The 24,477-nt window shown below is 53.0% G+C and overlaps 1 protein-coding gene and 1 long non-coding RNA gene across 2 annotated transcripts; one reads left to right on the top strand and one right to left on the bottom strand.

The window, feature by feature from the left end:
- Window positions 1-407: 407 nt before the first annotated feature.
- On the bottom strand, window positions 408-7,412 carry KLHDC8A (kelch domain containing 8A). Its single transcript, XM_019976009.2, has 5 exons — window positions 6,324-7,412; window positions 3,507-3,671; window positions 3,054-3,269; window positions 2,379-2,480; window positions 408-1,437 (listed from the first exon to the last, which is right to left on the bottom strand). The coding sequence occupies exons 1-5, from the start codon at window positions 6,697-6,699 to the stop codon at window positions 1,244-1,246; spliced, it is 1,053 nt and encodes a 350-aa protein (XP_019831568.2). The 5' UTR covers window positions 6,700-7,412; the 3' UTR covers window positions 408-1,243.
- Window positions 7,413-11,063: 3,651 nt separating this feature from the next.
- Window positions 11,064-21,745, top strand: LOC139176542 (uncharacterized). The gene is made up of 2 exons (XR_011561004.1): window positions 11,064-11,154; window positions 21,197-21,745. It is a non-coding gene; the product is annotated as an uncharacterized lncRNA (long non-coding RNA).
- Window positions 21,746-24,477: the final 2,732 nt, after the last annotated feature.

A 24,477-nucleotide genomic window follows, 5' to 3' on the forward strand; every position in this document is an offset into this window, starting at 1 on the left:
AACAGAAATGAGCATGCTGCTGCTGCTGCTGCTAAGTCGCTTCAGTCGTGTCTGACTCTGTGCGACCCCATAGAAATGAGCATGAGCTGAGCGAAATGAGGCTAGGCTTGACAAAGGTCAGGTCGAGAGTGACCTGACAAAGAGCTCAGCTAACGAGCGCAACCTTTTCCCAGCACACCCGTGGCACGTCAGCACTCCAGAGACCGAAAGCATGCTGTTTTCCTAGGAGTGAGGCGACTGATCGGCGCGAGGTGGTTGGAAGGAGGAACCTTCCCAGAGTGGCCAAGAACGAGTGGCCCCTCAGGGTCCCGTGTGGCCTGAGAACGTCAGAGGGACTGCTTTATGGGGTCCCCTCCACGTATCCAGACCCCGTCCACCCAACCCCTGCATGAGGGTGCCACGGAAGATAGGAATATAGGTTTTAATCATTGTGCTGCTGCTGTTAACCAGAGTGCAATGAATCCACCCTTCATGGATGTGGATGCCACAGTGTAAATGAGCAAATTTCACACAGCCCATCGGTGACAAAGGGCCAGGCCTCTGGAGGGGAGGGGTGCCCGCAGGAGAAACGGGGTGAGGAGAAGGGTAGGGAGCAGACCCTGGGCTGGCAGTTTGCCCCTTCCACGTCGTTACATTCCCACCAGGACCCCAAGCAGGACCGGTCCTTTCCGGCCAGGGTGGCCAACCTGGGCCAGCCCCCGTGAACCCGACTTCCCTCCCAAGCCAGCCGCCTCCAGCCCCAGGGCCATTCTTGCTGAGCAGATGAGGTTTGGGGCAGGCCCACGGCCGGCCACCAGCAGGGAAGAGATGGAGCCCAAGGGAGGCAGGAGGGCTTTGAGACAGCCCTTGTCTGTTCTTCATCCCAGGAGACCCTCGGACGGGTGCAGAGCCAGGGAGAGGACAGCAGTGAGCAGCCATCCCCTGGGTCAGAACCCAGGAGATGGCAAAGGTGAGCCCACAGCAGGCAGGTGGCAGACGCTCCCGTAACTTTCTCTGCCTGAGCATAAGTGAGGACTCCCCACCCTGGTCACCTCGGCTCCAGTGGGGAGGAGGTGTGGCTGCGTCCCAGACACGTCTTCCAGTTTCCTCGGGTTGGTAGGGATTGGAGGTGGAGAGATCACTTAGAGCCCCGGGGCCTGACCCCACTGGCTGCGGACAGGAGCCGGTACCCAGGCAAGTGGTCCCAACTCTTGTTCAGAGCGGGTGGTCCAGTCTGGGACGCTGTGGCCGGGCCCAGAGACAGCTAGGAGTCTGAGACACACAGGGCCTCCACCGCGTCGCTCAGACCCTGGTTGACGCCGCCCACGGCCAGCAGGCAGTTCCTGAGGACGAGGCTGGAGCAAGCGCAGCGGGGCGTGGGCATGGCGGGGAGGGCCTCCCAGCGGCTCTTCCCCGGGTGGAACGCCTCGGCCGTCTCCAGGACCGTGGGCTGGTTCCCTGAAAGTGCGAGGGGCCAGGTCTCACCAAGCATCCAGCCACCAGCCCGCCCGGGGGAAGGGCCCACCTCCACCCTCCCTCTGGAACCACAGGCAGAAGGTGACCCACTGCCTGCCCTCCCTCCCTCCGCTCCGGGGGAGGTGACCCACCTCCCGCCTCCCTCGGGAACCTCAGGCAGAAGCCCAGCACCCTGGACTCCCTGAGCCTCAGGCTTTCCCCACCCTCTGTCAAACAGTCACTCTGCCCTTCCTGCCTTCTCAGTCCTTCCATCCCCTCAAGATGCAAGACGCAGTTTTCTTCCCCCACTGCCTGTTTTACTACACGTTTCTAGACACTACTGCCTCTCTCCTGCCCATGAGGAAGAAAGCTGCTCACACGGTCTAGCTCACGTCAAGTTCCTTTCCTGCATGGTAAAGTCGGGGAATCTGTCCACACTGAGTAAACTCTGGGTTCCCAGGAGCCCCACTGCCCACTTATCTCTCCCTAGTTGACGGTGGGACACCACCATCAAAGTTCCCTGATCTCTGGGAGGGCTCATCCAGCAAATCTTGAGTTCATCAGAACAGCTGATTTGATCAGACTGCTTTCCTACTTCCTGATAGAGCTGAGTGTCCAGGGAGAAGATAAAGAGGATCAAGGCCAATCCCTTCAACCTCCAGCCCTCCCTGTACAGGGCCCCGGGGACCTGGGCTCAGCCGGCCTGTCACGTGGTTCTCAGCATGTCCCTTATGCTCTCTGAGCCTCAGTTTCCCCCGTGTAAGAGGACAGAGAGACCACATCTGAGGCCCACCCACGGAGGCAGGACGTCGAGGCTGGGAGAAGAGAGTGCCTTGGAATCAGGTGGTAGGCAGGCGGTGTGCCAGGAGCCAGCACCCTCTTCTGCGCATGCACATCCAGAGTCCACGGAGCACCAGGCCACAGCCTGGAAGCTCTTTCCTTACCAAGCCCTCCAGCCACTATGACCCGACCACTCAGAGAGCCAGCCACAAAGTCTGCCCGCCGCTTCTTGAGGAAGAAGGAACGCTCCATCTTCAGCCATCCCCCTGCAGGCCGTGGGCGATGTCAGGAGAAACACAGAGAGAATGAGATGCTGACCGCCCCTGCCAAATACGCCCGAGTGCCAAACCGCTCTCATCCTGAGTGGCACCTTGATTCCATCTACCCTGTATGCTCAGGGCGTGTACAACGCCTCCTGCCGTGCGAAATGGCACTCAACCGACCCTCTCCATGCCTGTTGCAGGCCAAGGAACCATCAGCTCTTATCAGGAATCACCTTGCCCCACCTCCGTTTTCACGGACTTTAAGCTGGAAAGGCGGAGAGTGTCCCAGTCAGTATGCTCTGTTTCAAAGCCCTCCCTCATCTGGCCCTGGCTGGATGTTGTAAGAAGGAACAACAGCTGGGAAAGGCTTTGATAAAAACAGCCAGCCAATCAGAGGGAGCCCTGGACAGATGAAAGAATTTGATCCCAAGAGTAGCCCTGAATGGAGAGGAGCATTCAGACTTCTGAAAGGTTCACGCCGCTGGGTAAACGGGCCGGGGCAGATGGGTGGGATGGGTGTAAGGTGGGAGGAGGGCAGAAGGGAGGTGGGTAGCTAGGGCCTGGTGTCCAGCTTACCTTGCTCCATGTCGAACACATCCATCGTCCGGAGGAACTTGGGCTGCCGGTAGAGCCGGCCCTGCCGCAGGCCCCCCAGGCTATACAAGCGGTCGTCCAGGGTCACAAAGCTGGAGAAGGCCCGCTTGCAGGGGATGTTGGGGAACTTGGTCCAGGAGCGAGTCTCAATGTCAAAGACCTCGAAGGCGTTGACCGCATACTTGGACTGCCGTCCTCCTGGAGGCCAGGGCAGGGCACATGTTGGGCAGGAGAGTAAGCCCCTGGGGACTGGGGCTGGGTTCCTCCTTCTCACTGTTATTCAATCACATAGGAAGCTCCCTGAGGGTGGGGGGCTGTGTGATTAACCCCCAGTGCCCAGGAGATGCTGGGCACACAAATACTGCTTCTAACAGGAACTGGTCCGGGAGGGAAGGAGAGATGGACATGGGCCAGACAGCACATCTATGTCCTTACCCAGCACATAGATCTTGGAGCCTCGGAGGAAGGAGGTGGCGGCGTATCTCGGGGTGGGCATGTGTGCCAGAGACACCCACATGTCCTTGAGCATGTCATAGTGTTGGAGATGATTGTGTGGACGGAGGTCCAGGCCCATCCCGCCTGCTGCGTACACGCGGTAATCTAGGAGAAAGGGCACACAGCAGACACCGTGAGACAGGCCCGTGCACTCAGCCGCTACCTTGGCCAGGCTCTGTCAACCCCTTGAATCCCAGCACTGAAGCCCGGCCACGTTCCCAACCACTGCTCTGCCAGAGAATGGGTTGGTGGCACCATTAAAAGCTCCTGCCACACTCAAGCCTGGGTCTTCTTGAAGCCACGTCAGGCCTACGTGCCTTACCTTCCTTGGTGCCTGGCCCTTGGTTAAGCCCAAGATGCCAAGCCATGCCCAGAAGTAGACTGCGGTGGAGTCCAGGCCTGGACAACCCTTTGAAGGTCTTGTCCCCGCCATTCTCCTTCCAGGGCAGCCAGAGAGATGCCAAAGAGGGACAGTATTCCCCTGACGCCCTCCAGGAGCAGCCTGATGCCATGCACTCCCAGACCGGAACTCGAGACCTAGAGGGAGCCTCTGGAGATGAGGTCAGCCCTGCTGCCACTGGCCTTGTGGGACACTGGCCCGCTGCTGTCCTTTTCTTTCTCTGGATAGGGGAAGGCCATCCTCCTGGACACACAGGAAAGCTTGTGGGCTCCAGGAGCCAGCTTGCACTGAATGGGATAGGGCTGGGGGTGAAAGAGGGAGAGGCTTTGGACGAAAGAAGCTCTGAGCAGGCAGCGAGCTGGGCGCTCTGAGGAAAGGAGAGCTTCTCTACTCCTTGTGGCCGCAGGTGACACAGCACACCTGGAGGCCGTGCAGCCTCCAGGCTCCCCTCACCCCAGGACCTCAGGCAGCCCTCTCAAGACACAGCCCGACCCCCAGGGCCCTCTTCTCCCAGGGACCCATCCCTGCTCGGGGGATGTCTACTAGAGGCCAGTCCTCACCACTTCTGGCTCTAAGAGGCTTTTATTTTTCAAGAGAATTACAGGAATGAGTACTTCTTTCTACTTTCCAATCTTACTAAAGAGAGAAACAAAGAAATCCAAACCCTACACTGTGGCTAGGAGATGGGGCTTGCTAAAGAGACACTCACCTTACGCACACTCTGCGTCTCCCATTCCTCTTCTCACCTATACCTCTGAAGCTGGGAAGCTGCCCCTCCACTCCACACTACCAATCCTGCGTCCGATTCTTACTCATGCTTTCAGAATCACCTTGGTGTCCCTGACTGCAAGGCTGGGCTGAAGGTGGTGGCTCCTGTGGCCATCACCCTGCTTCCCACACTGTTACTGGGATAACCTTTGTATGTTTCTTTCAATAGATTGTTAGATCCTGAAAATTTGTTAATTTGTGGCCCTGGAATATGGTATAAAGCCTGGCACACGAGCATGTACATTTTTAGTAAACTAACTGCTGAGCCCATTCAGCGCCATAGTTAAAAGAGCACAGACTGGACCATCACCTTCAGGCTGTTACTTGGGCGAGTTACTCAACTTCTCTGGGCCCCACATTGCTTCTCTGTAAAATGAGGACAGTGGTACTACTTCCCTCATCTGACAAGTTCTGAGGGTCAAAGGGGTTAATACCTATTAAGCACCTATGGTAAGGACTCAATAAATGTTAGTTCTTAACTGTTCAGCACCACTTCTTGAGGCCTGGGGATAAAGGGCTCCCCTTTCCCTCTCCATTTCCCCATGGACCTCCAGGCCTTGCATCTTTCTTACTGGGAGTTCAGGAGGCGCTGTTGGCTACTCTGCCCTGAGGGCTTCTTGAGTTTCTCTGTCTGATCTTCACTGGTAAGACCTGGGCTCCTAAAGGCAGGGATCAGATCTTCTGCATCTTTCCTTCCCACCTGGGACCTAGAACTGTGCCAGGAACAGGGCAGGTGCTCAAGAAATACTGATTTCTGACCTACAGTAGACCTGACAGGGAGCTGAAATAATTTTGCAAGAGGAGGAGGTAAGGCTGCAAACCTCTAAGCCTGTCTGATCTGCATTTGGGGTTTTCTAACTCCTACTGGGCCATTTCCCATAAAACTGTGTTTTAGAAAAACAGTTTCCAGGGCCCATTCTCTGCTCTGGGCTATACCAGGCCAGAAAAGAAAGACAGGATGGGCTTGGAGAAACTGAGATAAGAAGCATAAAGCTATGTAGTGAGCACACACATGCCCTGAGAACCTAGTGAACCTGGGCAAGAAGCCGCAGGAGCATGAACCTCAGGAACGTTCTGGTCTCCACTCATCAGTACCTCTGAGATTAGGAGGCAGACTGTAGGGAGAAGGTCCTGGAATCAGGTCCCAAGACCCTCCCTGTGGGGCCTGGGTTGGTATGAAGATGGCATGAACAGGCCCAGGACCCCAAATATGTGTCTGGAGGTGGTGGCACCTGCAAGGCAGATTTCAAGGGATTTGCTACTGTGGGTGGGAGGCCCAACCATTCTGCTGAATGAAGGTATCCACAGGGATATGGACAGAGTGCCCTTTGGCTCTCCCCTCAGGCAGGCTTGCCCACCTTGCTGGGAGGAGGCTGCTGGGATGGAGTGGAGCTCTGGTATCATGTGGATTTACTACACACTTCACTTGTCTGAGCCGCAATTTTCCCACCTATGAAACCAGGCCAGAGGGTCTTTAGTTTCAGTGCCCATGTAATGTGACAGTGGCCTGCAGTCCAGGGCTGGCTTCCACCCCTTTTCCGGGGCCTCCCACCCTTCCTCCGCCCGCCCTCAGCCCTGGCCCCACTCGCCTTTGGCGGTGACCGAAATGCCCATGGCGGCCTCGCGCAGCGCGCTCCTCTTCTTCCACTTGCCCTCGTCGATGTTGTACATCTCCACGACCTTCAGGGGCAGCTGACTGGCGCCCACACCCCCGATCACCATGATCCGCTTCCCCAGGGCGGTGACGGCCACGCCGGCCCGGGCCGTGGGTAGCGGGGGCAGGGCGGTCCACTGGTCGGCCTCGGGGGAGTAGACCTCGAAGCAGTCCATGGGGACGCCGTTGTCGTCACAGCCCCCGATGGCATAGACCTGTCCCCCGGTTTCCAGCAGGGAGCAGTACACCCGGCGGCTCGGCAGCGGTGCCAGGCGCTTCCACTGGAAGTCCTTGACGGTGGGCACCTCCATGGCAGCCCCGGGGGCCCCGCCCGCCGCGCCCCCGCGGAGCGCGGAGCGAGCCCGGGGGTCGGTCAGCTACTCCGCGCCGCCCCTCGCCGTCTCCATCTCGCTGGGGTCCGCCGCCGCCCGCCCCCCGGCTAGGGCCCCGACGCCGGCCAGCGCTTCTCGGTCCCTCAAGACTCGGCGGCCCGGCGACGTCTGCGCTCGGCCCCGCGGGATGAGCCGGACGAATCAAGGGCGGCGGGGTCCCCGCGCGCCGCCTCCTGGCCTCCCAGCCCCCCGCCCCGGACAACTTTCAAGGGAAGACGCGGCGGGGTCTCCCCGGCACCGCTCTGTCCCCCGCGGGTCCGAGACCCTGGGGCCGCGCGGAAGACCGGGAGGGCCCCTGCGCGCTGGGCGCCGGGCGGCCTGCGGGCGAAGCGAGGAGCTGACACCTCCGGGCGCCGCCGCCCGTCCCCCGCGGCTCTCCCCGCCCGCCGACTCCCGCCCCCGCCCCGCGCGGCTCACACAGCCAGGCCGGAGGGTGCGGCGGGCGGCGGGGCGCGGAAAGCACATTACGCGAGAGCGGCGCGGGGCGCAGGGGAGGGGGCGCGCCGTCCTGCCCAGCGCGCGCCGCCGTCACCCAGGCGGATGCGGAGAACAAGTGAGCAGCCGGAGGAGAAGCCGAGCCGCCGCCGGGGGTGGGGCGGCCCCGCGCACAGCCTCCCTACGGCCGCCACACCTGTGCGGGAAGCCGCGTGCGCCCCGCGGCCGCTTTACATAAGCCTCGGTGCTACGGCCGCGGGGGAGGGAAAGGGCCCGGCGGGAGGCGCGCACCCCCTTGCCTACTGTTCGGGTAAAGCGGGGCCCTAGAGCCAAGTATCCGGATGACGGGCCGGGACTCGCTCCAGGGCGGGGTGGGCGGTTTGTGAGTGTTTGTTTTGGGTGAGGAGGCAGAGAGTCCAATTACCCAGTTTATCTACAATACACAGACCCAGTTCGTGACAGACTGGCTCAACAGTGGGCTCTGCTATGGGGGAGGTATTATCAGATGGTTTAACCTAATAGGAACGTGTTATGTGGGTGTGACACCCCCAGACCTGACACAGGGGCATCCGAACAATGTACACGCTAACCTGTGCACACATGCATAATTTACACATCGCCACCACACCGTCCACCCGGAAATGGTCATATCCACAGAGAAACTGACAAATGCACAGTTTGGCGGACACACAGCCAGCCAGAGACAGAAGTGGAAGGGCAAACACGTGAGTGGTCCCTTCCACATCATCCTTCTTTACACACCTTAGGAAGGGAAAACCTGGGTACCAAATCTGGGCCCTCCAGCACCAACCCACAGGGCTTGACAAATAATTCTTTCAAGACCGGCAATGGCCTTATCAGGCCAGCAGTCTGCAGTAACAGAGGTGCCCCTGAGGCCGGTGAGCCGCCTGGTGTGAGGAACTGCAGGCTTCTGGGGTCCCCCTATGCAGTTCTCCTGAACAGAGCCAAGTCTTGAAACACTCAGGCCTGGGAATCTGACAGACCTGGATTTAAATTCTGACTCTAAAAGAATTTAGAGTCTTACTTACTTACTCTGAACTTCAGTTTCCTTATTTTGTTTAGATTAAACTTTGTATTTTGAGATAAATTGTGGATTCCCTCGCGGTTGTAAGATATAACACCTTTTACCCAACTTCCCTCAATGGTAACATCTTGCAAAATGTATAGTATAATAATATCCTAACCAGAATATGGAAGTTATCAGTCAAGATACAGAAAATTCCCATCACCACAAGAACTCTTCATGTTGCCTTTTTTTAAAAAAAAGTTGAGCTATAATTGATTTACACTATGTTAGTTTCCGGAGAAGGCAATGGCACCCCACTCCAGTACTCTTGCCTGGAAAATCCCATGGACGGAGGAGCCTGGTGGGCTGCAGTCCATGGGGTCGCTAAGAGTCGGACACGACTGAGCGACTTCACTTTCACTTTTCACTTTCCTGCATTGGAGAAGGAAATGGCAACCCACTCCAGTGTTCTTGCCTGGAGAATCCCAGGGACGGGGGAGCCTGGTGGGCTGCGGTCTACGGGGTCGCACAGAGTTGAACATGACTGAAGCGACTTAGCAGCAGCAACAACAATGTTAGTTTCAGGTGTACATGTTGCCTTCTTATACCCATACATTCTTCCCTCTTGCCTCTATCTCTCCAACCCCTGGCATCCACTAATCTATTCTCCATTTCCATAGTTCTGTCAGTTCAAGAATGTTATGTACAGAATTCTCTGGCAGTCCAGTGGTTAGGACTTGGCACTTTCACTGCCGGGTCCTGGGGTTCAGTCTTTGGTTGGGGAACTAAGATCCCACAGTGATGGTCTACCACCGCACCCCCTGCAAAAAAAAAGAATATTATTGGGACTGGCTTTCCTTTTGCTCCCAGCATAATTCTGAGGAGATTCATCCAAGTCGCTGCATATATCACCAGTTCACTACTTTCTGTTTCTGAGTAGCATTCCATGGTATAGATACATCACTGTAGATTTTTGCAAAGATTAAAAGGGAAGACATTTGTAAAGTGTTCAGTTCAGCTTCTGACACACGGCAAGGGCCTGGTAAATCGCCATTAATGCCGTAACTATTACAACTACTGTCAACAAAACCAAGAAAAAGGAAATTTGCCCCTCACTGAGAAATGACTTCCTGTGAGAAACAGAAGTCACAGCTCCCGATAGGCCCATCTTAACATCTTGAGTTCTTGGCTTAAAAATTCCACTGCTTTCTAGTTTGAGTTTCCTGTACTTACATATTAAGCACCTCTAGAACCTTTCAGAAGACGGTTGTGCTGGGGCTCAGAGCAGCCCACCCCAAGATATACCACAATGGCATATTGACTGTTTTAAGTTAGTTATTTAAGAAACAGCAGCGGGAAAAAAATTGATGTTGAAAAACACTCTGAACTCCTTCTTTATCCCTGAAAGTGGGAAATAAATCTTCCATGTCAAAGTACCCTACCCAAACCAAGAGGAGAGAAAGCAACCTCACCACCAGAGGTAGGGAATTCAAGGCTAAGAAATTTGTATAAACAAATTTTGTTGTTTTATTAGTCTGCTACACCAGGCATGAATTCCTTTGTTAAATTTTCACAAATAGTGTTTATTTGTCTAAAAATGATATATAAACAACCTGCCCTGGTCACTTTGGGGGTCCCATTTCTATGGGATCTCTGGATATGTGAGTTAAATTTTTTATCCCTGCTGATAATCTTGTGTCCTTTTAAATATTAGACCAGCCGAAAGAACTCAAGATGGGGAAGGGAATATTTCCCCCTCCCCAAAAGTAATGTTCTGTTTATTTAATAAGAATGCATAAATTCAAAAAAATGTGATCTGCATTAATGAAGTTTCACTGGAAGCAACAAACATTTCTCTTTTTCCTGGAGGTCACAATCTGCCCAGAGGAACTGGGAACAAACCCTCAACCATCAACTTAAACAGTCTTCACAAGATTTGGACATGGTGATCAGAAGTATCGAAAGCCGTACATATTCCTCAAAGGGGTTTGTTGGGTGGGTCCACTTTCAGCCTCTGTTGCCCACTGAGCCTTCTACCAAAGCAGCGAGGCAAGGCTTCTTGTGGCCCCACCCACCCCAGCTGGGACAGCTCAGTGAGCAGGTATATAAAGCTCATACTACTTTATGTTTGCCTAACTTGAAATAAACTTGCACATCCGCTTCCCCATAATCTTGAAAACAACCCTAGGAAATGTTGTCAGTTAGGTATCAGTGTCTGCTTTTTAAGACGAGGACTCTGAGCCTTAGTGAAATGAAGTAATTGACTTATGACCATGTGAGCCGTTCAGGGTGGGTCTAGTTGGTGAATTCCGAATCCAGTGCCTTTCACTATATTCCAGTTAAATCACTAATGAAAGAATTGTATATTACTAAGGGCGTCAAACTTCTCTCCTCTCACTTTCAGCCCAGTTACAGTGAAGGAAGGAGCAGGGGCCCTCAGAGGTTTCAGGGACTACCCTCTCCCCGTTGCCATACAGTCTGGGCCAGGCAGCATAGCTGGGAAAGGACCAGAGTCAGCCCCCCGAATAGGACAGTTCTAACCTAATGTTCATGTCCTGCAATCATAATGCTCTTTGAAGGCTGTGGGATCCAGGGAGTCAAACCCTTGGAAAAGTACTAAGACAGGATGCCTTCCAGGCCACGGCCTCGTTGCTTGTTCTGGAAGTCCTGGCCTCTCTGCATCGCCCCCGCTCCTTCCCCCACAGCTCTTCCTCCCAGCCAGGTGACATCCTTTAGTCCTTACACTGAATGCACACTGAGGAAGCTTGTAACCTAGCAACCGCCACTTAGGATTCCCTGAGTCACCTGCCGTTTCCATGCCTGGGCTGAGTGCACCAGGCTGGGGACGTACGCAGTGCCAAGCAGAGGTGGGGGTCCAGTGATCCCCTTTGATTCCTCACCAGCTCATTCCAGTGAGTAACCACATTACCTGTCAGGAAGGTCTTCCTCTTTAGAGGAAGGATTTAGAAGCCTAAATCCTTCTTGCTTTCAGACTTTGTGTTGCATTGGTCTGGGTTTCTCTTCATTTTTAGATACTGTTTGAGTATTTGCCTTGGTTATAAGGTAGCACTGGAAAGGTAGGAAGGTGGGGAGAGGAAGTTCATGAAAGTCTCTAAACATGAAGCCTTGATACTCAGGAGCCTTTATTATTGTGATATTGATGCATGAGTCAAATTGGTTGAAGGGGTATTTAGCCTCAGAAATACTTATTAAGTATATTTTTAAAGAAGTCTCTTTTCGGGTGTTGTTTAGTTGCCGAGTCAGGTCTGACGTTTTTACAGCCCCATGGACTGTGGGGTCATCCATGGGACTTCCTAGGCTCCTCTGTCCATGGGATTTCCTAGGCTCCTCTGTCTCTAGGATTTCCTAGGCAAGAATACTGCAGCGTGTTGCCATTTCCTTCTCCAGGTTTTGGGTTTGTTAAGGCCTAATTTACATACAAGAAACTGCACAGTCTGACTCAGCATCAATAGAGTTTATTAGATATTCAGGGGCTGGCCTTCACTGAACTCTGTGGTAGGTAGTGGGGAAGCTGAGGGTGTTGGTGAGGGGACAGTCTCTGCCCAGGAAAGCAGGCAGAGTCCCAGCGAGGCATCCTGTGGTGACGTATGTGTGTGCAGGGCCTCAGGGGGCTGGTGGGGTGCCGAGTGCAGAACACAGTTGTGGTGGGAGTGGGGAAAGGAGAGTTGTATAGCTCTAAAGAGCTGCAGTAGCTTCTTTCTCCGTCTTCAGAAACGCAGTTTACCCTCCCGGGTGTGATGCTGGGGGACGGCAGCCTGCATTCCCCTGGGGCCCGTCTCTGTCCCTGTGCAGTTCTCTCTCCGCAGGCAGGCGGCCTTGGGAAGGTGTGTGGACTTTGGAGTCAGACAGACAGGGCTGAATCCTGGATCGCCCACTCCCGGCTGTGTGACCTTGAATGAGTCCCTGACGTCCTGAATCTCAGCTCCTCATCCGTGAGAAAGGGAAGAAGGAAACTACTTGTAGCACGACGTGCGGAACGAGACGCCAGGCGTGCCTCTGGGCAGGCAGCAGGTCCTCTGTAAAGAGCAGTGTGCTTTCTTCCCCTTGCAGGTTTCCATACTTCTGGCCAGAGAGCCTGAATAGCAGGCGCCAGTCTCACAAGGGAGGCACCTTACCAGAGCCCACACCTGTCCAGAAATCCAGCCATTTCTGGGTCTGTGTCTTGAACAGGATATTTCCTCCTAGCTAACTGGAATCTCTTCCACTGCAGCCTGAACAGTATTCTGATCAGGAGAACAGCTGGTGCTCTTCCTTTAGATAATCACCTTCTTATTCCTCATCTGAGGCTTGGGCTGGATTCAGGGAGCCAGGGAAGAGGATGACTCATCCGATTAGGACAGAGGCCACAGCAGACTAAGGGGAGGGTCGATCCCTCCCCAACTTGGAAAAGCCTCATTAGAGCCCCCTCCTGCCCAGCCCCGAGGAAGAATTCAGGGCTCGAGTGGACCTGAGTGGAGCCAGGGCGGCACCAGGGCAGCAGTCACAACCATCATCTGCATCTGTTCGCACGACACCACCAGCCTCTGGGGTGGCAGTCGGGGGTCCCTTAGGATGGCCTCGAATGAGAGGGCCTCACCTCCTGACCATGCAGCCTCAACTGGAGGGCGGAGTCAGCCACGTTCCTTCCGCTACCCGCACCCTGCCATAGCATGGAGCGCAGTGCACGGAGCGCGGCATGCAGCATGGCACTCAGCACAGAGAGTAGAGCCTGGAGCCTAGAGGGACGAAACGGGGGTCACCATACACGCATCAGTCTGCCTGGGAGCAACCTCTGCCCATTTAGGTAAAACCAGGACATTGGAAAGTGGATCACAGATAAGGCATTGGCAGGGTGGTCATCTTGATTTTCAGACTCACAAGATACACAATTTAGAAGGAAGAGTTGGGGAGCACAAATTCCTCTGCTCCTTAAAGCATCAGATGATAAAAGACAGCAGGAAGAGGAGCCTTCTCAGAAAGACCTCGGCTACTTCTCTGTGTTTATTGAGGAAATTGTAAGAGGAAATGGGGCTTGTAATAAAGCCTGAGGATCTGGGTTATAAAAAGGAAGAATTTCCTGCCCCGGGAGCATCAGAAAATTAAAATACCAGCATGAGGTGAGGTGAGAGACCATGGTGTCACTTCCCCTGGGAGGTACTGGAAATAGGAAAGACACAGGGCTGAGAGTCAAAAGACCTCTGTTCCAGCTCACATCTTGTCATAACCAGGCTGTGCACCTCTGGACCAAGCACATCTATTCTGGTGTCTGTAAAATGAGAGAGGAGGGAAGTAGACAGCGGCCTGAGGTCTGGCCCAGCTGGAGCGTCCTTCCGCAGCGGGCACGCAGGGTGGGAAGCCCTAGAGAAATAATCGTTTAACCAGAGTGACAAAGCAGGAGGTTCCAGAATGGACATCCTCACGTTCTTCTGGGTGGGGCAACCGTACAGAGGTCTGGCCTCCCTGGCTCTCATGGGTGCTCCCCACTCCCCAGGGTTCTGTCACCAGAAGGGACCGTACTAGGGACCTTCCCCTGGGGCTGTTGTGGCCACCAGCCTCGTTTCCCCAGCTCAGCCAGGGACCCGGGGACCTGGGCGAGCTGCCGCTGCGGCTGAGGACTGGCTCCTGGTAGACCTTGGGCACCCACCCAGAAGCCTGTGTTCTTGGATCCTGACATTTCCGGGGTGCCTCTTGCCTTTCCATAGGCTGCAGGAACAGGAGGCAGAGGACTCAGGGCTTAAGACACACTGATTCTGGCGCCTCCTCTAAAAGTAAAAAAATGGGAGCGTTTATCCCAGCTCACCAGGCCGGGGCATGGGGCCGGCCGTATCCTACACCCTTGCTGACCTGGAGGATAGTAAGGCCTTTGCAGGGGTCTGGGCGGCTCTGCAGAGGAGCTGGGGGCTGCCAGCTGGGGGAGGCAGCCGCGGAGCACTCAAACACAGCTCTTTAAATGCCCATTAGTAAGTTAATATCGCCATTTCCAGAGCCAGCCGCGTCCTCCATTCTTCTTAATTAAAAAGAGCTCCATGTCCTGGCAGAGCTGAGAGAGGGCTCTGAATGATTTACACACCATTCCCGCTGCTCCAGCTGGGAGATGGGCGAGGAAGATTGATTGGCAGATGGGCCGGCCTGCCTGTCAGGGCGGGCGAAGGCGTGCACGTGTGTGTGTATGCACTGGGGGCCCCGATGGGGGTGCTGGCTCTCCGGCTGGCAGGTTCTCAGTGAGCAGGGCAGAGGACATGCAGTCGGGTCCCAGGAATAAGGCGTTCCTCAACAAAAGGCTCGCCTGCTCACCTCCTGCAGGGGCCCCCACTTCCCAGCGAAACTGTCTCATGAGAGGACAAATGCTCAGGCTGGAGGCTGTTGTCTTGTCTTCAGCCAGGGCCTGGCCCAGAGGTGAGTATGGCTCACATAGCAAATCACACTTACTGCTCTTCTGTTGATCATCGCTGCTTACATTAGGAGGAGGGCTTCCCACGGCCTGACTCTCCTTCCCTGCCTCCCTAGGACCCCAGATTTTGTCTGAACCTGATGTGCAATGGGATTGAAGGCTCTGGGGCTGTTTATGGAGCTGCGAGGATGAGGACCGGGGTCTATGGGTTGGACTGGCAGGAGATGGCACTCAGTCCAGGGCCTCTAGAGAGCTGGGAGCTGGGAGCAGCTACCGTCAGAGGTCCTAGCATTTTTTGCCTCTCCCTTCTTGCCAGGCCTCGGGCAGCTTCTATTATTAGCTGAGCAGCCTCATTCTCCAGCCTGTGACTCTCACCTCCACCTCCGGGAGTCCACCATCTCCCACGGGTGCCCGAGAAGCAGGGTCGGCTCATCCTCCAGCTGGAAAGAGTGTCTGTCCACCCTCGTTGGGACCGTTATGGAAGAAGAGGGTGGTTTCCCTCTGGCACTGTCTCTCCTCACCTCCTCCCCTTGTCCTCTGTGCTCCGCATCACACAAGCGCACAAACGCACACACACGCCCTCCTCCCCAGAGGTTCTGGAGAAGGGACCAGGCGGAGGCACGTGGGGGTGGGGTGGGCACGGCAGAGCTGGCATCACCCTGTGCCCTGCTTTAACCCTCCCTCCCATGGAAGACCGGCAATCTGCTGCAGAAGCAAGGTTGCCATCTGGCGTGGTGACCTGCGTTCCCTCTGTGCTGGAGAAAGAGAAGGGAGAGGCGTGACAGGCTGGCTGCAAGTGGGCTTTGTGCGCGTGCATGCTTAGGAATAGAGATGAGCACCCAGCATAGGGGAGACGCAGGCCGAGCCGGGGTGAACCAGGCCATCTGGGAGGGCTGAGGCGCCCAGGGAGCGTGCACCGCTTGCCCAGTTGAGGCGAGAACACGTGTCACCAAGGATGCCGCCTGCTTGGTGCTCATGAGTCCTCAGTCCTCCCTGGACACCACCAGGGAAGTATACTGAGTGACACCTCTATTCGCGCCCTGACCCTGGGGTGGACACCCCGGCAGAGACCATCACCAGGGTCCTGTGAGTCCTTTTGCGTTCGACGGTCCTGGTCCAGAGGGTTGTTTTCTCCCTTGGATGACGCCACTATCCTGTGTCCCGGCCTCAGGAGTCATGTTCTGAGGGGTGTCTCAGTGCAGACTCTCCCGAATCACAGGTGAAGTTCTCTCATGACACTCTGGGGCTGTGCGTGGGGGTGTTGAGCAAGCATGACTCCTGGGCCACATCCAGGGCTCCACCTGTTCTTGTAGGGCATTGTGATCTAAGAACAGTTTTTACATTTTTAAATGGTTGGGGAAAAAAATCCAAAGGAAAATGTTTTGTGATACATGAAAATTATGTGAAATTCACATTTCATCGTCTATAAATAAGGTTAGATTGGAATACAGCCACGCTCATCGCTCACTCGTTTATGTGTCGTAGCGGCTGCTTTCCCACTGAAGTGGGGAGTGGAATCGTTGCAACAGAGAGCGTGTGGCCCGCAAAGCGTGAAATATTTACTATCCGGTCCTTTACAGAAAGTGTCTCTGTGCTGTCCCACATTTAGGCCCCTTTAAAGGGAAACTGAGGGATACCACCTTTTTCTTGACCACCTGCTTCTCGCTTCCCTTGACATGTTAAGCTGGCACAGGAATATCTTGTGGCAATGGAAGGAAACTAACCTTTGCTGGGCACCTACTGTCTAGCAGGCGCATTTCCTCTGTTTATCACATCCTCTTTACAGCAGTCTTGAGAGGGGCAAGCACTAACAGCTGCTTACATTACGAAGGCCTGGAGGCTCAAAGGGTTTCAGAAATCCACCCAAGCTCTTATGGCTGATCAGAAGAGGATTCTAGATTCAAGCCCAGTTCTGTCTGAAAATACTTTTCTTCCAAAGCCAGGATCATCCCCAGGCCAGCGTGATGCTAAGATGACTCCAACCACCCAGTGAGAACCCACCCCCATGGCTGCTGTCTTGGGCCTCCCCATGAACAGGGGGATGAGACTCTGGCTTCAGGGACCCAGACCCTGCTCAGGCTCAGAGCCTGGTCTCTGGGTGAGGGGAGTGTCCGTGCAGGAAGCAGGTCAACAGCACCACAGACAGCTGCACAGTCAGTGCCTCCCTCCTCGTTTCCTCATCTCTTGCCATCTACTTTCATCACTTATTAGGCTTCCTTCGGGAAGGCTCAATTTGCATTTAAATAGAAAACCTCCAGAATGGCTCTGATATAACAGTTAAGGTGTTAATTACAAATTCATTCCTCTTTAAATATTAAAGCATTTAGTACCTCTCTTGGGTGATGGAAGGCAGCAGGAATGAGCGGTTTTTATTGCTATTTACTGCAAAGCCCTTACAACTCCCCACCAGCAGAGGGCAGAGAGGAGGCGTTCTCATGGAAGGATGGAAGGATGTGTGTCTTGGGAACCTAAACTCACGCAAAAATAAACGACCAGCAGCAATCATTCTTGAAAGAAAGGAGAAGAGGTTCAGCAGGATGAAGCTTCTAGCATCGGGCAGAGGGACGTCTTCAGGTTGCCAGTTCCCTGAGTTGCTTATTCACCACCCTCTCCCATCACCAAGCCTAATGCCTGGCATGCAGTGGAGACTCCAGGAATGCTTACTGATTTAATGAATAAGTTAGCCAATCAGTCAGTTATGAGAGAGATCATTCATTCAACTACCGTTATGACTCAGGTGCTGTACTAGGTGATTTTCATAAGCCTCCTTGTTAAATAGTTTATTCCTCTGCATTGCCCCCAGAGCCCTGCAGATGATACACTCATTCTTCTTCGTCTTGAGGAATTGTACTTTGTGTTTCACATACTGATTTATAAATTCACCTTCCTATGCCACGGTTCAGAGGATGAGATGGCTGGATGGCATCACTGACTCGATGGACGTGAGTCTCAATGAACTCTGGGAGTTGGTGATGGACAGGGAGGCCTGGCATGCTGCGATTCATGGGGTTGCAAAGAGTCGGACATGACTGAGCGACTGATCTGATCTGATCTGATCTGATGCCATGGTGAATAATTATAGCAAAATTGAGAAGTGCACCAAGTTTTATTATTCCCATTTCACAGGTGAGAAAACAAACCCAGGGGAGGTGAAGACGTGAGCCTCAGAGCACCCAGTTCAACTGGAAGCTCAGTCAGAACCTGAACCTTAGTCTCGGGGCTCTCAGCCCAGATCTCTTTCAAGTGTCACACTCCCCTCCTCTCTGGCTGGGCTGGTTACTCCAGAACTTACAATGTCACACCCCAACTTGGCCCTTGTCCCCAGGTGCTGGGGCCCGAAGTCCAGCTCAGCCTCTCAGCCAGGCTCAGGGCCCGGTCGTGGCTTGCTGCTCTCTGCTGGGTTTGTGCATTCTTGCTTGTTGAAGTCCTGTTCCTTCTCCAGTGCTCAAGCTCAATGTCACCTCTTCCAGGAGCCTTTCATGATCCTGGCAGGCAAGAGCAATCTTCCCATGTTTCTGTAGAATTTTATCTGTGACTTACAACAATTTTCTTGCGTGATAATAACCACCACTGATATTCAGAGCGCTGTTCCAAACTCTTTACATATTTTTTATCATTCAAATTTCATATGAACTTAATAGTAGTTAACAAGTATATAGTGATTATTAGTGTTTGTGAACAGTTTTATATGTGTGTGCGTGTAAATTTTAGCCTGTAAGATAGTTACTATTATAGTGACTATAGTTCTATACATTTACTACTACTACTACTACTAAGTCACTCAGTTGTGTCCGACTCTGTGCGACCCCATAGATGGCAGCCCACCAGGCTCCCCCGTCCCTGGGATTCTCCAGGCAAGAACACTGGAGTGTGTTGCCATTTCCTTCTCCAACGCATGAAAGTGAAAAGTGAAAGTGAAGTCACTCAGTCATGTCCAACCCTCAGCGACCCCATGGACTGCAGCCTTCCAGGCTCCTCCATCCATGGGATTTTCCAGGCAAGAGTACTGGAGTGGGGTGCCATTGCCTTCTCCGTTCTATACATATGCATGTGTATAATTTAGCCTATAAGGTAGTCAGTATTATCCCCACTTGGCAGATGAGGAATCTGAGACTTAGGTTAAGTGACCTGCTGAAGGTCAGAGAGCCAGAATAGGGAGTGAAATCCAGACTGGCTGACCTTGGCGTCCACACACCATTTGGGTAGAGGTTCTATCTGACTCACCAGACGATCAGCAGTCTGAAGGTGGGAGCCAGCGTTGTGTGTCATTCTTGCCATCCTTTCAAAACCAAGCACAGCAACTTGTGCATAGCTGGTATTCAGTAAATTGAGCTGAGTTCAGACCAGAAGCTAAAAGTTCTGGATATTGGTTGTGTGTTGTCCAATCTGGGAGCAAACCTTTAACTGCAAAGCTAGAGTGGCCCAGCTGAGGAAGAAAGGCCCTTAGAGACGCTCACCCCTCCCAGTCTCACATCAGCCTGTCTCTAACACTGCTGCCTGTCTCCCCAGCAGAGGCACTGGGAATGCCAAGGTGACAGTGCAGAGACGGATTAAAATAAAACTTACCTGACCCGGGGAGAAGGGTATCAGTGATCGTCTGCCAAAGACAAACGAGGAGACGGGGCTGGAGAGGCCTGGGCGGGGGTCCGCCCGGGGCCCCTCCGAGGAGCAGGCTGGGGGCAGGGACAGCAGGGGCCCCAGGATCCCAGGGCTTCCTCCAGGACTCGAGTCCCCCGCTGCCACCTCTGGCTGATGAACTAGGATCATGTCCTACGCAGAGGGCTGCCTCCAATGCCTGGGAGGGGGTCCTCCACTCAGGAGGAGTGATCCCCCACCGCGAGAGCCTCGGCCCTTTATGGAGCTGGGCGGCTTTGCCTGCCTCTCCCTCTGTGGGCCTCAGCTGCCAGGGCCTGATCTCTGAGGAGAGAGGGTGCAGGGCGGACACGCTCGCACACGCAGACAATGACTGCCATGGAAACTAACCAGCAAGAGGATTTAGGGACTCCTCTGCCAGGTGGGAGAGAAGGAGGGAAGAGAGAAAGCGGCTGGCCTTTGTGGCAGGACCTTTATGCAAAAATGACATGTCCACTTCAGCCCTGATCCAGTGATGGCCAGTTTCCCTGTTCTGGGCTGTGGGTAAAATGCAGAGGCGTGAGTTGACCTTTTGGTATCAGAGCCCCAAACAGCCACCCTACACCTTTGTCCTTCTGTGCAGAGTGGGCATCAGCATTCAGAGAGGGGGAGCAGCTCCCTCGAAACACCCAGCACTGCTGGAAACGTAAGGCACAGGCTGCCAACCTTTCAGGGCAGTTTGGGTCAGTTTGCTTGAGGAGATGGCTTGCAGAAATGATGAAAAGTGCAGTGTCCCAAGGGGTAGCCAGATAAGGCTGCATTTTAAGCCCCATCTCCTCTATGGGGCGCAGCAGACTGTCCAGAGCTTGAAGACAGACAGCGGGGGCGATTGCAGAGATGTGGTACATGTGGCTTCTCCATTCTATGGCTCTTCTATTTTGGGAGGATTGTCTCTCTGGGCAAAAGAAAATCTAACTAGGGTAACATTTTTTTTTATTCTCTGAGGAGAAGGTACTATTGGAGTAAGACCATCAACTGAGCCCCAGAAATCCCACCAGCTATTCAGCTGTGAGACTTTAGACAAGTATGAAAGTGAAAGTCTCTCAGTTGTGTCCTACTCTTTGAGACCCCATGGACTTTACAGTCCATGGAATTCTCCAGGCCAGAATACTGCAGTGGGTAGCCTTTTCCTTCTCCAGGGGATCTTTCCAACCCAGGGGTCGAACCCAGGTCTCCCGCATTGCAGGTGGGTTCTTTACCAGCTGAGCCACAAGGGAAGCCCAAGAATATTGGAGTGGGCAGCCTATCCCTTCTCCAGCGGATCTTCCCAACCCAGGAATTGAACTGGGGTCTCCTGCACTGCAGGCAGGTTCTTTACCAACTGAGCTAGCAGGGAAGCCCTAATAGACAAGTTTATCCATCTGTAAAATGGGACTGGTGGGGTTGTGGAGGGGATTAAGTGAGGCAATCTGTGAGCAGAGTATTAGAATAGTACCTGGCCCGCGGTGCTTACCATTGCTGTTGTTACTGTCGGTAGTTTTTCTGGTCTTCTGTTTCCACAGCTATAAAAGTGAGCCAATAACACCAATATCTCTCATGGGAATTAAACGGGAGGATTATGAGATTATACTCGATGGCATGGTGATTATCACAGGGTATACATTTGTCAAAACCCATCAAACTGTGGATTTTATTGTGTGTAAATGACACTTTGATTTTTATATGACTTTATATAAACAAGTGCATCAGTCACGAGTGTCTAGAACACAGGAAACATTTTCTTTCCCCGATCTCTCTCCATGAAGACAGAGGCGGACAGACAGCGAATACTGGGAGAGGAGGGCTGCGTAGGGAGGGGGCGTCCATACACGGGCCACATTGATTTCGGAGGTAACGGACCACCTGTGGAGACTCAGATATTCTGGATTGAACGTCGGTCTCTCAGTTACAGAGGCAACACCCGGGTAACCAAGTTTCCTTTATTAACCCAGCTCCTAATGTCATCATCTGGTACAAGACAGAGCTGCACTTCAGCTCGCTTCACCTGCCGGTCCAGGAGCCATCTCCCCTCCACGGCCTCTGCTCTGTGTCTCCCAGACTCCCCGGAGCTGCACTTTGCCCCCTGAGCAGGGTGGCATGGCGACGGTTGGCTGCAGGCTGTCACACCTAATGAAGCATTGGCCCGGGGAGACAGCTGTCCATCAGAGCAGCCCGAGAAGGAGCTGTGTGCCACATCAGAAATGCCTGAGAGAGGTTGCTACAGCCAATTAAAGAAGCATTGTGTGTGTGTGTGCGCGTGTGTGTATGCATGAGCACATGTGTAAGGGGACTGGAGGGAGTGAAAGTAGAATACAATTAAGAATCAAATAAAACTGATCCCTGGAGACAGATTATAGGCCACAAGCAAACAGCTTGCCTGAAGGATAGCTGCTTGGATGACGCTGAAGACAGAATCCATGCTGCCAAATGGCCCCAGAATCTCCCTTGTTTGTTTGTCCTATGGACTGGTGCCTATAAATAAACATATCTCTAATCCATAATCTGAGAATAATTTTAAACTCAGTCTGTGACTATCCATTCTAAGCCAATGTTTGGGGGCCCTGGCGCTTCTTGCTTCTCTGTATTGTTTGGGGATACAAGACTGAGTAAGAGACAAATGCAAAGAGGATGACATGCTGAAGATGTTTCAAACGTGAAATCCTCTCAGGATTACTTCCTTCATCTCTCCAAAGATGCTTATGTCTAGGGACAGGGAAGAGAAGGGGACAAGTTGGGATCGTGACAACTAAAACAGCCATTAAGATCATAGCCCTAAACTGCAGTTCTGAATGTGAAACCCTAGCGATGAGAGGGTCTAATGTTCAACCCAAACCTTGCCAATGATGAAAACAAGCACTGGGTCTTTTGGCAGTGGTGTGATGTTAGGTGACGAAATAAAGCAAGTTCCAGTTGAAATTAGCAGGCTGGGTCCAGGTTAAAGAGCAAACAAAGGAAGGTAGCGCAGAGTCAGCTGGTGTCCTGGGATACAGTTAAGTCACAAAGCTGGGTTTATCTGCGGGTGTCAAGATTGAGCAGCCTAGGGTCTATTCCAGAGAAGGCAATGGCACCCCACTCCAGTACTCTTGCCTGGAAACTCCCATGGACCGAGAAGCCTGGTAGGCTGCAGTCCATGGGGTCGCTGAGGGTCGGACACGACTGAGTGACTTCACTTTCACTTTTCATTTTCATGCATTGGAGAAGGAAATGGCAACCCACTCCAGTGCTCTTGCCTGGAGAATCCCGGGGACCGTGGGAGCTTGATGGGCTGCCGTCTATGGGGTCACACAGAGTCGGACACGACTGAAGTGACTTAGCAGGGTCTATTTCCAGGGTTCTTCTCAACTTAGCCATCCCCTCCTCCCGAAAAAGAGGCCCAAGCTGGAATGTAAAAAGGTGCTGGGTCTGAAATCCTGCCTAATTTAAGCTCTGCTCACAAAGGAGGCCAGAGAGCACAGGGAGGGGTGGAAATCAAGTGAGTAAATGTCAGCTCTGCAGTTGGGAAGAAGCCATTAGGCTGGCAGAGCATCCAATTAGCAGCCATTGAATTAGAGCAGCAAAATAGGGGCCTGACATCAAGGCCCGGCGGGGAGGGACAGTCTAAGTGGGCAGGAAGGCGAGCAGGCGGCGGTCAATGGAGGATTACCGTAAGATGTGCAAATGGCAGGCACAGACGCCTACCGATGACAGCCCCCGTCCAGACACCCTTCACAAAATGCCCACACGATGCCTTTGTCCTTCCTCAAATCCTGTCTCAGGGAGCCCAGCCATCTCATGGCGATTTTGGAAAACATTTCTCCCTTCTGTCTGAACCCAGAAACAAAATAGGCAGCTCTCAGCCACTCTGGGATTAGTCAGAACAGACAAAGAAGGGGAGCAAATCCCTCAGTAAATAGCGCCCCGGAGATTTCATTTTTCTGCTTTTCAGTACAAACCTGACTCAGACAGATGCTGGAATACATCAGTCTGCCTGTGCACGCGAGAAAGAGAACTTTGTTCACATAGAGACATTTTCATTTAATGCTGTATTTATTTCATTTTGTAACCAGTGGTTTGCCAATGCTGAGTCTTCCCCACCCTCCTCCCCACAAAACTCTCGATTCCTTGTCCAGAGTCTTCCCCCCTGCCACCAGCCAAACTCTCATTTCCTTGTCCAGAGAAGAAAACGATTAACATTTCTTCCCTTTATCCTAAATTGTAAGAGTTCAGTTAAGTCTCTTAAAAGCCCCATATGGCAGTGGTGCCCAGATTCTAGACTTAAAAGGGAAAATCCACTCTGAAAATGAAAATAGAAAGCAACTCTGATTTAGGACAATTGAGTCTCATTTTTTCATTTAACAAATAGCTATGGGGCACCTCTTGAATCAAAACACCAGGTGGCATTTCAGGTCTGGTTTGTGGATTCAGGAAGCTTCTAGCTCCAGGGGAAATAAGGTACAGGATGCACATATCCAGAGTAGAAGCAGGTAAGTGATGCAGGATCAGTCTGCTCTGTGTTTTGAGAGTGGAGAGGAAGAAGAAAGCAATGCTCTGAGGGTGCCAGAGAAGACCTCCAGAGAGAGGAGCCAGTCCTTCAAACAGGTGGCAGATTTCAGCAAAGTAGAATGGAAGGCATCCAAGCAGAGACGAAGGAATAGATCCAGGTTTGTGCAGACTGGGGTGTGGTTGAAAAAAACACCATTGGGGGTTGACAGGTAAGATACAGAACACTCAGCTACATTAGAATATTTAGGTAAACTAGAAAATTTGGTCATTTATCTGAAATTCTGATTTAAGTGGGTATCCTGTATTTTTATTTACGAAATCTGGTAACCTTATGGCAGGAGCCAATGTCTAGTCTCATCCATCAAGTCCTTGCAATTTTGCAGGCGCTTAGAAGTGTTACTTGTAACCCACTGCAACTATTTCTGCAAAGTGAGTATCAGTATATCCATCTCACAGGTGAGAAAACTAAGCCTTCTAGAGTTTAAACAACTTGTGGCTCTTGCTGAGCAGTTGACATGTGACGGGATTCACCCAAGGTCTGACTGACGCTGCTGATACCTTGGAGTACTGAGAGTCCAGGTGAAGGTAAGACGGTGAGATAGAATTGATACATAACCTACGGAAGTCTAAGGTGTACAGGTGAGTTGATACATGTATAAATTGCAAAGTGATGAGCACAATAAGGTTAGTTAAGACTCTATCACCTCACACTAATTTCCTTCCTTTTTGTGAGCATGTGGTAATAACATTT

Source organism: Bos indicus, chromosome 16, assembly GCF_029378745.1.
Source record: "Bos indicus isolate NIAB-ARS_2022 breed Sahiwal x Tharparkar chromosome 16, NIAB-ARS_B.indTharparkar_mat_pri_1.0, whole genome shotgun sequence".
Classification (NCBI taxonomy): Eukaryota; Metazoa; Chordata; class Mammalia; order Artiodactyla; family Bovidae; genus Bos; species Bos indicus.

What these genes read in the sequence shown, in the direction of transcription:
- KLHDC8A (XM_019976009.2), bottom strand. Translation starts at nt 6,699, where the DNA reads ATGGAGGTGCCCACCGTCAAGGACTTCCAGTGGAAGCGCCTGGCACCG. An exon ending in CTCCAAGATCTATGTGCTGG is followed by an intron (nt 3,270 to 3,506) that starts GTAAGGACATAG and finishes CCTGGCCTCCAG; the next exon opens with GAGGACGGCAGTCCAAGTAT. An exon ending in CATAGTGGCTGGAGGGCTTG is followed by an intron (nt 1,438 to 2,378) that starts GTAAGGAAAGAG and finishes TCGCACTTTCAG; the next exon opens with GGAACCAGCCCACGGTCCTG.